Consider the following 14,609-nt stretch of genomic DNA (forward strand, 5'->3'; position numbering starts at 1 on the left):
CATTACCCCTATCCTAGAGCCCTTGCACTGGCTTCCTGCATAAGTCTCTGCATGGCTTGGCACCTCAGTACCTGTCTGAACTATTATCGCCCTACTCCCCACCTCGCAACCTTCGCTCTTCTAATTCTGGTCTCCTGTCCCCCAAGCTTGTCTCCATTCTATGGGTGACAGGGCCTTCTCCTGTTATGCTCCCAAGCTCTGCAACTCTCTCCCTAAGGATGTCAGAGAGTCACCTTCTCTAAACTCCTTCAAATCAACACTCAAAACCTTCTTCTTTAGAAGAGCCTTTACTTAACTGGCTCCATTCTTTACCCCTCTGCTCCTACTTAGTCCCACCGTCTACACTTAGTACCACCATCCATGGTCTTCTCTGTGTATTATAATTGTGTTTTATCTTGTGTATTCATTTTATTATTGTCATTCTGTAAGGTGCTTTGAGAAGCCACCTTTAAAGGCACGATATAAAATAAAGTTTATTATTATTATTATTATTATTATTATTATTATTATGAAGACTACGGAGCATTCAAAACAATTAAGTGACAAAGGTTAAGACAAGACAGGCACAGATCAGGAGAAGTATCAAAAAACATCTTGTTACTAAAAGGGGGTGAATAGTTTTAGAAGGCAGTGTATATAAAGCACATCATAACACAATCCGTGGAAAAGTTGAATACTGTAAGCTATCAGAAAAATATATGGTGGACACAATCACCATATTAAAATAAAACAGTTTACACTACGGCAGTTAGCAGAAGGCAGCCTGCCTGAACCCCCCCACCACCACCACCACACACACACCCCCTTTAGACTGCTCTTCAAACTGCGTTCATACAAACCTGGGAAGAACTCTGGGACAGGAAGTCAGAGCCAGTTTCCACATGGCCCATCTACACTCTTTCAAGAAGGGAAAGAGTGAGCTTGAACAGTCTAATTTTGAAAAAAGACATACATGTTGGTATCTTCTAAACTTATAGGCTTAAAAATGTATTCTGAATATAAGTATGTTACATTATAATTGTACAATGCACTATTAAAAGTTCATTTAGAATATTGTGCACATTTACCGAAAACAATATTGCTGCTCTGAAACCGTTCAAAGAGCACCTTGGTGGTTGGAGATTTCTGGAGTAGGGCATAATTTAAGCTTTCTGGTCTTAAAATACACTGATCCCAGGAAGCCCAAATATAGCTAATCGTATGTGTATGTTAGTGATCCATTAAGCAAATTATTTAATAAAGGTAACTCTGAGACTAGAGGGCTGAAGGAGCCTCATATTTGTGTCTCAAATTCTCTCTAAATTGCTTACTTAACTGATCACAGTTAAATTGTTCAAGGCCTTTAGAAACTGATGGTTTAATAATTACAAAAGTTGGACACCCCTGTACACTGACAGGTTAAAATTACAAAATCCAGCCATCAGCAGGAGACCTGTTACAAGTATTTAAAATCCATAAAAGGAATTACCAAAGTCAACCCAATGGTCTTCTGCAGAATCTGCCGTGAACAACAAACCAGAGGTCACAAGTGGAAAACTATAGAAATACATTTAAAACCCAGAACAGGACCACACTCTTTTTACACTAAGTCTGGAACAAGCCTAGCCATGTTATTTAAGGTGTCTTTTCAGTTAACTGGGTGGATCAGAGCCTATTAGTTATTAGCAACCAAAAGCACTATGTGAGCAGAATGTCTCATCTTCTATGTAAATTCTCTTAATTCTTTGGATCATGCTCAAGATTACCTTAAATCTTTACGTAATAATCAACTCAGGAATCTGGAAGCAGGGCCTCAGCCAATCCCCTGCATCTCCCCAGACTTAAGAACCTCAATTTCCTGCCCTCTTGCTTTCCTTTTCTGTCCAGCAGTGATGACACCATGGCTCACTCCCTCTCTACAGGCACTGCAAGCTCAATGGAATGGTTCAGATGAAAACCCAAAGCCCCATCGTCCTGCCAAAGTAGAGGCAAGTGTTCTGTCAAAGAATAGCTTCAACAGTAGCCAGTCAGTCTGCACCAGGGAAAAGTGTTTTAGCATTTTAAAAGGTCATCTTCCCATAGTACTCTCCCCTGACACTAAACTCGCACTGAGGCCTGCAGTAGAAATTCAGGCAAGAGGGAAAAGCACAGCAACATCCTCACTTTAAGGAAGATTGCTCCCTCGCTTTACAGCTCAATGTGTATCTCCCACATACATGCTCCTAGAAAGAGCCCTTTTCCTTCATTCCTCCTGCACTACATTTCTGGGCACTGTTCCTGGAGTATTAGGCTGATTTTCAAAGCTTTTTTCCCCAGTGAAAATTAACAAACATTATCCGGCATCTAAGCACAAGTCAATTTTGTACCCGAAAAAGCTCCAGCACATTGAAATAAGCAGCCCTAACAGAGATAAAATAAATGCAACACATCACCATTAGGGAGGACGTGACACAGACACAAATGAAGAACAATGATAATTATTCCACGATTGGGAGTATATGTGAAAACAAGACATTTGTCATTTGGGAGTCTCATTTCAGTATGGCAAGATGCTGTACAGCTAGAGAATAGCACTCAATACCCTGAAAACCTGAAGCACAGTCAAGCACCTCAGATTTCTGGCCCTAGAACAGTTTTTAATTGTTGTCTAGACCAGGATCTGGTACACCCAAAAAACTACCCCAGTCAGAATCCACATGGCTAGATCACTATGTAAGCTCACCAGCAACCACACAAACCAGAGAGCAGCTGACTGAGCTCTTGACGTACAAGATGGCTCTTATAGGCTATATTCTGTCAAAAGCAGGTTTTGTTTTGTAAGAGACAGGTCAGTCAGATTCTATCAAAGTACATCAGGAATCGTCTACTTGGGATTTTGGCGATCACAGGAACGTCTATTTTTCATTCCCAGTGACCTCCACCTTACCTAATTGAGCTCAGTGTTTTCTTGGTTCAGTCTCCCAGTGCAGTGGACATCAGTAGAGGAAGGAATCCGCATTCTGAAATGTTCAGGCTATAAGCTGTGAATGAGCTCAATCCATCAAGGTGGGTTTACGGTTGGCAAATTACCTTAATTATCAAAGTGAAGTACACCTCACCGTTTCTGACAGCTGATGAATATTATCATTCACACTGGTAAGACTTAATTTCTCAATGATTTACAGATGATATACTTAAACATAAAAGCCTAGAATCTAGTCCTGTTTAAAACAAAGTGAACCTTTTACTACTGCTGGCAAAAAAGGGGAAACTTGACAATTAGCACAAACAATACTTCTTGTACTTGTTAAAAGTAAAAATGTAAATCTATAATCCCACAATTACAGTAGAGACATCTTTCATGACTGATGAGCTACAAAAGAATTAAAGAGAGGTTTCTTTCTTTTATTTAAGCACACCAGCCATACAAAGAGGCCAGAACTTGAGCAAAAAAGTAGGGCAACACGATTCAAACAGCAGCTCCTCAGAGACACAGCCAAGAGCTGCCTAACAGCCTTGCCTGTACTGTATCTCCGCAGTGATGTCTCCAGGGACAGCACACACAGAAATTCAACTGGCACTGGAAAGGCTACAGAACTGATACCCGACAGGTATCCGTTTCCAGTCAGATTCACACTCGGCAATGAGCTATCAGTGAAAAATAAAATTCTGCATAAACAGAATGGAGATGAGAGAGGAATAGAAACAAAACTCACAGCCTATTTGTTTAATCTGGTCTCACTTCGTAAATTAGCTTGAGTAATATGGTCGTAGAAAAAGAGCATGGAAACTTTTCAATTGACAAAAAAAAGCTATCTAAATAATTATCAGAAAGCTCTTCTCACTCTTTCTGCTATAGGTTACAGATGAGAGGAGTCCATTCAGTCACTGGTAGCTAATTGTTCCAAGGATCTCTCTCAGACATTTCCTGAAAGAAGTCAGGTTTCCAGTTTAATACCATGGCTGGGCAGCCTGTTCCAGAAAGCTATAATCCATAAACTGCTGTGTAGTCACCGGTTGAGAAAGATAGGGAGGACAAGACACTGTACTCAGTTGACTGTAATAAGGCCACCAATTCATAACAGGGCAAGACAAGGCAGATTGTGTATTCAGACTTTAATTAGCAGAGTGCAACATCAGACACGACAAGAGATAAACTTTAGAAACCAACAGAGATGGCCTGAAGCCCTTTACAGTGGATTGTCACAGAAAAAGAGAAATACAAAATATTTTGATAATTGTGAGAATAGAGACAGATAAAAACACAGCTGTGAGTCCAACAGGAATGATTACCACTCTTCTCACCTCACAAAATTCTCTGCGTGTTACAAAGATGGAGAGAAACCCAGAGAGGAAATTAGACTACTGAGACTGGGGGAGAACATGGAGCAGTGTTACAAGGAAACGGTGAGACAGAGATGGAATAATGTGACAAAGAACGAGGAGACAGAGACAGACCAGATCTACCGAGCAAAGGATACGTGCAGCCTGCAAGTTCAACCTACAGACCCTCAGAGACCCTCACTCCCTTATCTCAAAGCAGCACTCATTTCACCTTCTGTCTTTACTGTTTACCATGGTTCACTCCCACAGGCACAACTGAGTGCAGTTGCAGGAAAGTCCCTTAATAGTCAAGAAAGCTATCCATGTATAAAGATAAATACGACAACCCAGACAGGCAAGGTTACCAGACAGAATTTCTGAATGGCCTCAGTACCTCTTAAGGCAGTTCAAAGAAGGCAATCAGAAACAAACCACACAGCAATTTCAACCAACTGAAGTTTAACCAGTTGTAGGCATACTGTAATTTAAATCAAAGCTTGGTACCGACTGCAAATTCATTAGAAGCTTAGATACGAAAAATGTGTCCCTCTCTTCCACAAAGTAATTCCTCTTTTAAAACACAGTCATGGTGCAAAGGCTACTCAATTACCATCCCTGTAGTGAGTTTTCATTCTGGTGCTCCGATCAATAAGGGAACTGGCAGCCAGTAGCTGTCTACTACGGCACACTCACTCCCCTCACAACACAGGAAAGACATGTCCTCTTTACTATAATCTAATTATCAGACAACTATGGGAATGTCCCATTTCTGAGAACTTGTATGATGGCTCTTTTTCTCTAGAGACCCTGTCCAGGGTTATCGACTGCATCTGAGAGGTAAGAGTGGTAAAAATCTATATGTCTTCAAAAAACACAGAGGGAATGCGAGTGAGCGAGGCGGGGGATGACAGGGACAGAGCGAAAGGGCGACAGAGACACAGAGAGAGAATGCGAGAGAAACAGAAGACAATGTTACCTGTGTGCATGAAGCCCAGCCACACATTCACAACCAGTGCAAACATGAAATCAGTCAAGCATCCCGGTGGAAAGAAACAATGCAAGAAAATCAACAAGCAGATGTAAAAAGATATAAAGTACCACAAAACATAAAACCTTAAGGCCAATAAGTTAAAAAAGCCATAACTGTGCAGTGAAGTGTTGGTATTAGCAGCGTTAAGAGGTCCCGGTGCAATACAGGCAGGAGGTTATTCGGTGAGCAGCAGTAGTCGCAGGAGCTGGGCGTCTCCAGTAGCGGCGCAGGAAGAGAGCTGTAGAAGGGTGAACTGGCGCACTGGGAGATGCTGGGGGACAGCAAATACAGCCGAATGTGCTCCGCTCACTGCCTGTCCGGCCCATTCTCAGCCCCTCCTTAGTCTGTCCACTGTGGCCACTCACGTGCTGTTTGCTTCTGGCCTGTCTAAGACAGGTGGCCCATGTCCACAAAACCTCATCCGCCTCACCGTAGCATGAGCCCTGAAAAATGCCTACATCCCGCTTTTCGAACACAACCATTTTCATTTAAAATATTAGTTATAAATCACCTTTAGATACGCTTTTGAATTCTGGAACTTTTACTTAATCGTAATATCAATTATAATATCAATTACCTAGTGTTTTTTCCGTGGTTTAACTGAAAGGATCTTTGGTTAAATTTAAGTGATGTGACTGTAAGAAAACAGTTTTCTGAGTTTATTTTATGAGACATTGCTCAATACGAATCACTGCAAACTTCCACAATAACAAAAAATGTGTTTAACAGACCATATTCAGTCATGTATGACACCTTCAAAACTAAACAGAGTCCTCTTTGTGCAATTACTACACAAAAATTTAGTTATTGAGCAAAATAAAGATATTCATTATAAATAAAAACTCATACCCGAAGAACAATTAAAAATAGTCTTAAAACAAGCCTTACTATTTGAAATCTGTTTTAAAACCATCCCCTATTAGTCATTTATTACATGTACAACCCAAATTCTGTGATCTGACTTGTCAGGTTTGCAAGCTGTCCATCCAGATAAGTAGTATGGGTATGAGACACAGCTTAAAAAACTACATACTAGACAAGAGGCATGATTACACTTTACTAGAAAGGCATGATCTTTTCTATCCCTCCGATTTAAAACCTTTAACAAGTAAAACCTGGAAGACACTGCAGACAAAAGCTGACTTTAAAATTGTTTCAATAAAAAGCCAGAATGTCGCTGACCCTTGTTGTTTGTCTACTTAAAGTTATAAAGATAAACGGAATTAAAAAATGTTCAGAAATTTTCCAGAAGTCTAATCTTCTCATTAAAAATGTACTTCACATGACGGTGGGGGGCTTTTGTGATTTTAGTGGTATTTCCCCGATGGCAGTCTGCAATAAGCACAATCGTCTGCGAAGCCTATTAGAAACCTGCAGGCCTGTGTAGTCCAGGACGCAAGGACGCAGGTACAGCTGGACTCACTCACTCTCTACTGCAGCTCTGGCCAGCAAGCGGGTGCAAGCATTTCTGTCAACCTGACAGAGAACTGAAAACAACTACAGTTACTGAATCTTAGCTTTTCTCTGATTATGTCAACCAATGTCACACATTTTAACCTACAGGCAGATATTTATGGGTGATTTAAGCACTTTGTTTCCATGTATCCTGCATCGTACTTTGAACGCAGTATAACTAACTGTCCTGTCTCTGTGTCCACTGTTGAAATATTTGCAATCCATGTAATATTAGTCCATAGCTCTAATGTTCATAGATTGAGTGTCTGCAGGCTGCCATTGGTGAGCTCCCTTTCTGCAGTCATGTCCTTTCTGTCTCTCATGTCTGTACACATGTCCAAAGGTATCCGTCTTTCCACAGTCCCCATGTTGGTGTTGTACTGTCCGCTCACTGAAGATGGACATGCAGACAGGGCGGAACCTTCACAAGCTAATAAACTGCATCTTGTCCGGGTGCCGTGGGCTGGCTGCCCAGGGTTTTAAGATGTAAGATAAAATCTATAGGGCCAGTGGGTACCAAAACAGGGAGTGAAATATGGAGAAGGAGAAGAGGGGGATGGAGTTTCCTTTGAGCTCTGACAGTGTCCCCACAAATGCAACAGGGAAAAAGGAGGAAAAAACTGGAAGAGACGGAAAGGGCAGTACTGAGTGCCAGGACCAGGCTTGAGAGACAGCGGCACACTGAACTGCTAAAGTGGAGGGAGGGGAGTGAGAGGAAAAAAGAAAGGTGGCGTCAGTCCATCCTTGGGGGGTGATGCCACTTTAGACTGCTTGAATAGAGGAGGGGGGGACAGGGAGAAGAGAAGGTAGAGAAAAAGTGAATCGAGGAAGCGGGTGAGAGGACCGAGGAAAGAGAGAGTGTGAGAGGGAGGGAAGACAGCAACGGGTTGGGCGAGAGGAGAGAATGAGAGATTGTTGGTTAGTACTCAGCCACAGCAGGCTCAGGGGAGCTCAGTGCCCCCAGGCCACTTTCGTCACACTACAGGCCAAAGCATGCACTGCCCCTGTACCCCAACATGCAGCCTGAAACCCCTAAACTGACTCCCAATGCCATCATCCAGGGTGGTAGGGTCTGCTGGTCTTCACGTCAAACCTTTTTCAGTCAGTAACATTTATATTGTAAAGCCTTCTACTACTGTTGATTTAGGGTCTGTCAATCACTGGGCCTTCTAATTCATTCCACTGCAGGAGTTAGACACAGCCTGCTGAACCAGACAGGAAGGTGCAGTGATGGAGCTGCCCAGATCTAAAATATACTGTGAGTAATGGGCCCTGAATCAAGAGAACTAGAATTACTAGGGCAGTACAGGTATTTAAGGCTCAGTGAGTTGTATGTCCTAATACAAGTTTGGATAATTTGTTCTCAGTTAAAAAATGAATTGTGCAAACAATGTCATGGCCAGAAGCCCTCCAGGATCTGAGGCAGAAGCACTGTCCTAATCCACAGCAAGCTGGCTTGTCTGTTTTCATCAGACCATGCTACAGTGGCCATCAGTTTATTCCACACAACGAGGCATGCACACACCACACACTGGCATACAGGCTTTAGGTACAAAGCCTGGCTGATGGCACCAGCAATCACAGGACTGAGTTCATGCTGCCTTAATGGCCCATAACCACATGCATAAAGTAGGCATGCAAGTCTACTGCACTAACAGCAGACATATTAATCTTGCCTCTCTGCACACACTGGAGCTGAGAAGATGAGCAAGGACTGGCCTTAGATTTTAGAAGCTACTTCAGTCTCAAGTGGCTTAAAGTTACTTCAACTTTAACGTTTCATGTTCAAAGCAAAATAGCCACAGACGAGATTATAAATTTGAATTGTTGAATATCACACCAATCACCACTAAACCACTCAACTGTGGAATCAATCCACTCCACACGCAGTCCAAGAGAATCTCCCCATTACTCAGCACAAGGGCCCTAGGTTTGAGTCCATCTTTGGGCAACTGGCTGTGTGGGGTTTACATATTCTAACTTTGTTTTTACGGGAGTGGTCACCAAGTTTCTTTCCATATCCAAAAGACATGAGGGTAAGAACTGACTGGCTATTCTCTACTATTCTGTCCTGCAGAGGAGGTGAAGGTTTATGGGGATTCCAAAGCTCCAATTCCCAATACAACCATCATTGGCTATGTCACTGGACACAGAATGCACCAGGTTGTAAGGCCTCCTCTGTTTTGTGGCTGTTCTGAAGTTCTGAAAGCATCTTATCCTGCTCAGACTGGAAGAAATTAAAAATATTTCCAGCATGGGGGACAGGTTGGCTAGTTTTTTTTTGTATGGGTATTCAGTCTGGGTTTTCACATAGCTACAACAGTGTATGCAGAGGGCAGGTGGGGAAACTTATATATTCACCTCACCACAGCAACCATAATACTCCCCCCCCCCCCCTCCAAAAACATCAAATCCTTCAAACCCAAACCCCAGCGGGACACAGAGCTTGAGCAGAACTGAGCAAAAGGGAAAATAAAAAATAAAACCGACCTCAAATGATGCCAAGCACACAATAACACACTGTGTCACACAAACCCATTCACAGACACGGGGCCTTTCTCCACCTTTCGTGTAACTGCCTCCATCCAGCAATGGCTCTCTGGTTGAAGCCTCTCCCCAATTCCCTGCACAGCTCACCTCCTTTCCTTCATACTCTACACTTAGTGCATAGGTGCACCTCAACACCAGTCCCTTCTACACACCTCCTTACGGGTCCAAATACTGAATTCTGGCACCACAGAGGTCAGTCACAGCTCACACACCAGGCTAACCCATACCCAGATGCTGTCTACACTGCACCTCTCTCAGTAGGGGCGATTTAAAGACAAAGGATGCTGGAAGGTCTTGTGGTGTTTCTGCTGACAGACTGTGGGAAACCCATCATGAAGAACACAGACGTAAGCTGCCAAAGGCCAAGATATTTGAGATTTGTTTTGAGGTTTCATTTCATAAACCATAAAGGATGACAAAGTGCTACAACTGTTTTGCAAGATTCCACTTGGGTCCACTGCAAAAAAGACAAAGCTCCTACACAACCTTAGTCTGTAGTGTTTGCTTCTGCCACCATGGAGAGAACACATGCAAGCGACATAGGTTTTTGTTTTTTTCCTCTCACCCCAGTTGAGTTAATTCTATCAGGTTTACAAAGAAAATTATATAAATATTGTACTTGATCCTGTTACGGTAAAAACAAAACTCCACAGTGGAAGAGTCGCATTTTTGCATAGCAGATTGATTACAAGCAGAAATATTCTTTGGAAGAGTTTATATCAGGCAACACGTGCAAATCGGAAGGCCACGCTATGAATGAAATGTCATCATCGGCTGTCTTTAGTTCCTGGTGTTCAAGGGTCTTCATTGCAATGCAACAGGAAATGGCAGAGGATTTGTTGGAGATGTTTGACATCTGATATTATAGCAATGACACAACCAACACCTCGACATGCAGTCTCCTCTCTGCGTCCCTCTTTGTGTTAGAATAGCACAAAGGCTTTGCTTTATATTTGCACTATTACACTGATGGAATGACACCATCAATCTCCGTCAGTGGGTCTAAGATCTAAGTATTCAGGCATGATCATTTCTCAATTCTGTATGTAACATAATCCTAATGATTGGAACAAGAGGATTTACCAGTAGGACCCAAAAAGTAAGGACCACAAAGTACACACCTTTCTGTGGGACTACTAGGTTCATGTCTCAAACAGCACACAGAAATACAATAAGATGGTTATTACTGGAGTTATGTGAAAGCAATTCCAAATTATGTGAGAGGAAAATGAATCATTATCATCATTAAACCTTTCCCAACAGGCATGTACCGACACATTTTAAGGTTCCTTTGTTCATTAAAAACGAATCCAGATGTTGTCTGCCTTTAAAGACAGAAGAAATGTCCTTCTTGGAGACACAAAGCTGAAGAGGGGTATCCAAGATGAAAGTTATATAAAATTAAATTTAAATGTAGGAGAGGCAGTTGTACTGCTGGTATTGAGAAAATAAAATTGCTAACAAATGCAATCAAAACACTTCTGTCAATGAGACGAGCTTACTACTGAGTGACTGTCTTGGTGTGATGCATGGCCCTACTTCTCTCTGAGAAGTCCCAGGGCTCTCCAGAACCCAATTTAGGAACCCCTTTCATAGCGGTTTCTGAAACGCCCATGAGATATCACAAACAGGCAGTACCCCAGGAACACAAACAAACAGGTCAGACACACGCACCAGATTCAGAAACTACAGAATTTAAAAGCTAGCAAAAATTAAATTAAAAAATACAAAAACAAAACAACATAAGAGCAAGATGAAGACGGTGAACAGGAGTGTGTCCCCAGGGGTAATGGGTCAGAGGGGTCAGAGAAGGACTGTGGGATAGTTCTTACCAGATTTCTCTGCTTCCTGCTCTCCATTTTCCAACACAGGCTCTGCACCACCTGGACAAACAGATAGGACACACATTGCTGTGCATCATTCAGCAAACTCAGTGCCTCAAGGCAACGCCACCACAATGCACCTGAAGATGACCTGCACTGCCTCCCTCATTCTGATTCTTCTCAGCTCTAACTACTGAACTGCAGCTAACCTCATTCACACTGCTTCTCTCTCTCCGGTTTCGAAACTAACAATATCTAACTCATACACTGCCTTCTGCCCAGATCTAAACATACTGCCTTCTCCGTCTGGGCCATAAGCTCTAATCATTGTACCCACCCCCACTGCCTCTATCTCCCCCACAGTCCCCAGCTCTAACAATTGTTCCTCCACATTCTGTCACTCTCTCTCCCATTACTCAGCTCTAACTGCCAGGCCAGTGTCCCCAAGTGCATGAAACACCCCACAGAAGCTGGTCACTGCTTTCTGTGCTGTAGGTAAAACCTAACTGACAGATTATCATTTGAACTCTTGCCCACTGTACCTCATCCACCTAATCCTTTGCCTACATAAATCTGATGTTAATTCCTTTCCACCCTTTATAAATAATTTCTTCACTCAAATTCAATATTAATTTGAGAAATGTCTTTCTAGTAAAAAATGAATTCTGAAGACTTAATATAGAAAGCAATGTGAGGAAAAACTGAAAAAAATCCAGATTGCACATAGCATTTCCTCTATCCACTCATCAATATAATGCGTCAAGATGCCTTGCCACCCCAGTTCTAAGGCGCAGACGTTAGCATTTCTGGGGCCCTGGGTTCAATTTTACAACTAAGGTGCTGTCTGGGTGGAGTTTTATGTTCTTCACATTTTCACATGGGTCTCCTCCGGGTGCTCTGGTTATCTTCCACAGTTCAAAGACATACTGGTAGGTCAACTGTCTTCTGGGAAAACTGGCCCTGGTGGTGGTGCTGCGAGTGTGTATTGTCTGTGTTTGTGTCTGTGTCTGCCCTGTGATAGACCTGTGTCCGCTCAGGGTGTACCCTGCCTTGAGTTAATTCTTTGCTGGGATAGGCTCCAGTTCCTCCTTAACCCTGTAGTGGATAAAGCGGTTAGAAAATGGATGGATGGAAAATACAACTGAATTTCTTTAATCACACCTGGAATAATTATTACAATTTAAGCCTTGTCATCATAAAAAGATAAAGCTACAGAGAAACCCTGGAAAACAGCAATCAGACTTTTCTAAAGGATTAAGGGCATGTGTGATAAGGGCAGAGAAAAGCCTTTCATGTTCTAAAAGGAATTAAAATTGGTCTCAGTTACTTTAATTTTAGTTCAGCAAGCAGAACATCAGCACCACAGTTATTTCTCAAATAAAGCAATAGCTACTTTTGTGAAAAATTGCACGCTAAACAAAATACATGACTATTTCCTATGAATTGTCTAAAGACAGACTATCTTTCTATGTAGAATGAAAGTTTTATGTCAAGGATTTAAGCTTCTTTTCTCATGTGCAGGATTTTCATATTTACTTGTTGAAGCACTGATATCGCACGCTGCTATAACTATCACTTTTCACACATTTTCACTAATGATAAGGCATAATAATGTTCACTCTTGGGGAAAACGATCACTAAGCTCACACAACGATTACGGTCTCATAAAAAGGTAAGCAATGGACTGAGAATGACAATGATACCTCATGTTCATCAGCTCATGCATGGTCCCACCATTTCCACCACCAGATTTTTTGCATACTATTACGGGGGTGCCTGCTTTGTGTGAAAAAATGTTTCATGGCAAACCAAGTGCATGTTATTCAATATAATGCAGTATTGACAGGTTAGGCTCTGCAATGACTATTTTGTTTTTAATTCTTACACAAAATGACTAATACTTGGATAAGTTACCAATAGCAGAGGCTAAAATGCTGGGATATTTCCAAATCTGGTTAAATTATGTGATACTTAATAGGATTCCTATAATACTTATAGGAACAGAGCTCAAAAAGATCATTAAATCATGGTTAATAAATGACCAATATCTACAGGCTTCTACACTTGTAATTTTTATCTTGCCATTTACATTAAGCATATTAATTCAAAGTGATGTTTTGACTTTTTTTACCACATGACCAGCAAGTTTACTTGCAGCTCTCTGTCAAGACATCATGGTTCAAAAGTGCAAAACAAGGTGAGAGTCAGGGCAAAAATGAAAAATACCAGAAGAGCGACTGTACTCTCGATCTCTTTGGGCAATTTCTTAACTGAGAAATGATAACCATGATGGATTTTGCCCCAGGTCATAAAACCAACTTATTGATTTTTAGACGGTTTTTTTATCAGTTTTTCAGCTTATCCTCCTTAAATGCAGCATTGTATCAAAGAAGCAGCACTTCAAAGAAGTATCAGTCTAAGAGCCATTCCTGTAGAGTATCAAGGAAATGTTTGTGAAGGCTCTAGTTTGGGCCATATTCCTGTATATTTTAAATACAAGAAAATCTAATTAGATTACAAAATTACATAAGAGAACAAAAGTATATCACAAAAGATATGCAATATATTTAGATTCAACAAAATGATCCAACAGTCAATATCATTGTGTGTTACTAAGTAATTCTGAATTATATTACAAAGTAATTATGAAGATATAATTACATTTTAGTTTTAAAATACATGAATACAGGCCAACCTATTTACAAACCTTTTCTCGGTAGTGTACATGACTTCCACTGAAATTTTCAGAAACAGCAGATGGGGATTCTTGGATCAACACACTTAAGTCAATAATATCCTATTTTATTAAAACAAACTCTGATAGGCTAAATAGGCTGTTCTCATCACCCAGTGGTTCATGCCCTTATCACACCCTTCAAAATTAATCACTCACTTTCACTGGACAGCGCTCAAGGAAAAAGCAGTCACATCTTCCATGTGCACACCTGTCCCACTTACCCTTGCTCTTGCCCTCAGGCGCATTGTCGTCCTTGTCCAGCAGAGGGTGATAGTCAGTCCTGCCCACAGTCTCGCCCACCTCATCCTCGAAGCTCTGTGCCTCCAGTGATGCCACAAAGTCTTTTTCCACTAGCGCCTCGGAGCCTGCAGGGGGAGCACTGTCGCTCAGGGCATCACTCAGACTGAGGTCTGCCATTGTCCTGCAAGAACACAGTGCACAGCTGTATTACTCTCATTGTGGAAAGAGGAAGATTGACATGTTAACCAGACAGCAGCCACAATTCACACATTGGATAAAGAACCAGAAAATAGGAGAGGAGTTCAAAAAATAATTTAAAAAAATTGAAAGCATCACAGTAAGCAGGATGTAAAGAGAAACTAATAATTTAAGAGTAAGATAGCAGACATCAGCACATTTCAGCGACCCTTGAACCTTGCCTCTTGCCACACAAGGCAAAGATATTTAAATAAGACTCTGCACTTGAATGGATGCGAAAATACACTTTCATTAC

General features: G+C 41.6%; 1 protein-coding gene across 11 annotated transcripts in view; it reads right to left on the reverse strand.

Moving 5' to 3' along the window:
* LOC148657229 (microtubule-associated protein 4) overlaps positions 1–14,609 on the reverse strand; it is a 99,855-nt gene that overhangs the window by 70,411 nt on the left and 14,835 nt on the right. For 10 of the 11 annotated variants that reach the window (XM_088643193.1, XM_088643190.1, XM_088643199.1 and 7 more), the window contains 2 exons: positions 14,098–14,297; positions 11,149–11,199 (listed from right to left, as the gene is read on the reverse strand). In XM_088643193.1, coding sequence (XP_088499319.1) covers positions 11,149–11,199; positions 14,098–14,293 — 247 coding nt within the window. In that variant the 5' untranslated portion in view covers positions 14,294–14,297. The remainder of the gene's footprint in view (positions 1–11,148; positions 11,200–14,097; positions 14,298–14,609) is intronic. The other variant, XM_088643194.1, reaches the window with a different exon arrangement.

This window comes from Lepisosteus platostomus, chromosome 8 (assembly GCF_059453375.1).
Source record: "Lepisosteus platostomus isolate fLepPlt1 chromosome 8, fLepPlt1.hap1, whole genome shotgun sequence".
NCBI classification, from domain to species: domain Eukaryota; kingdom Metazoa; phylum Chordata; class Actinopteri; order Semionotiformes; family Lepisosteidae; genus Lepisosteus; species Lepisosteus platostomus.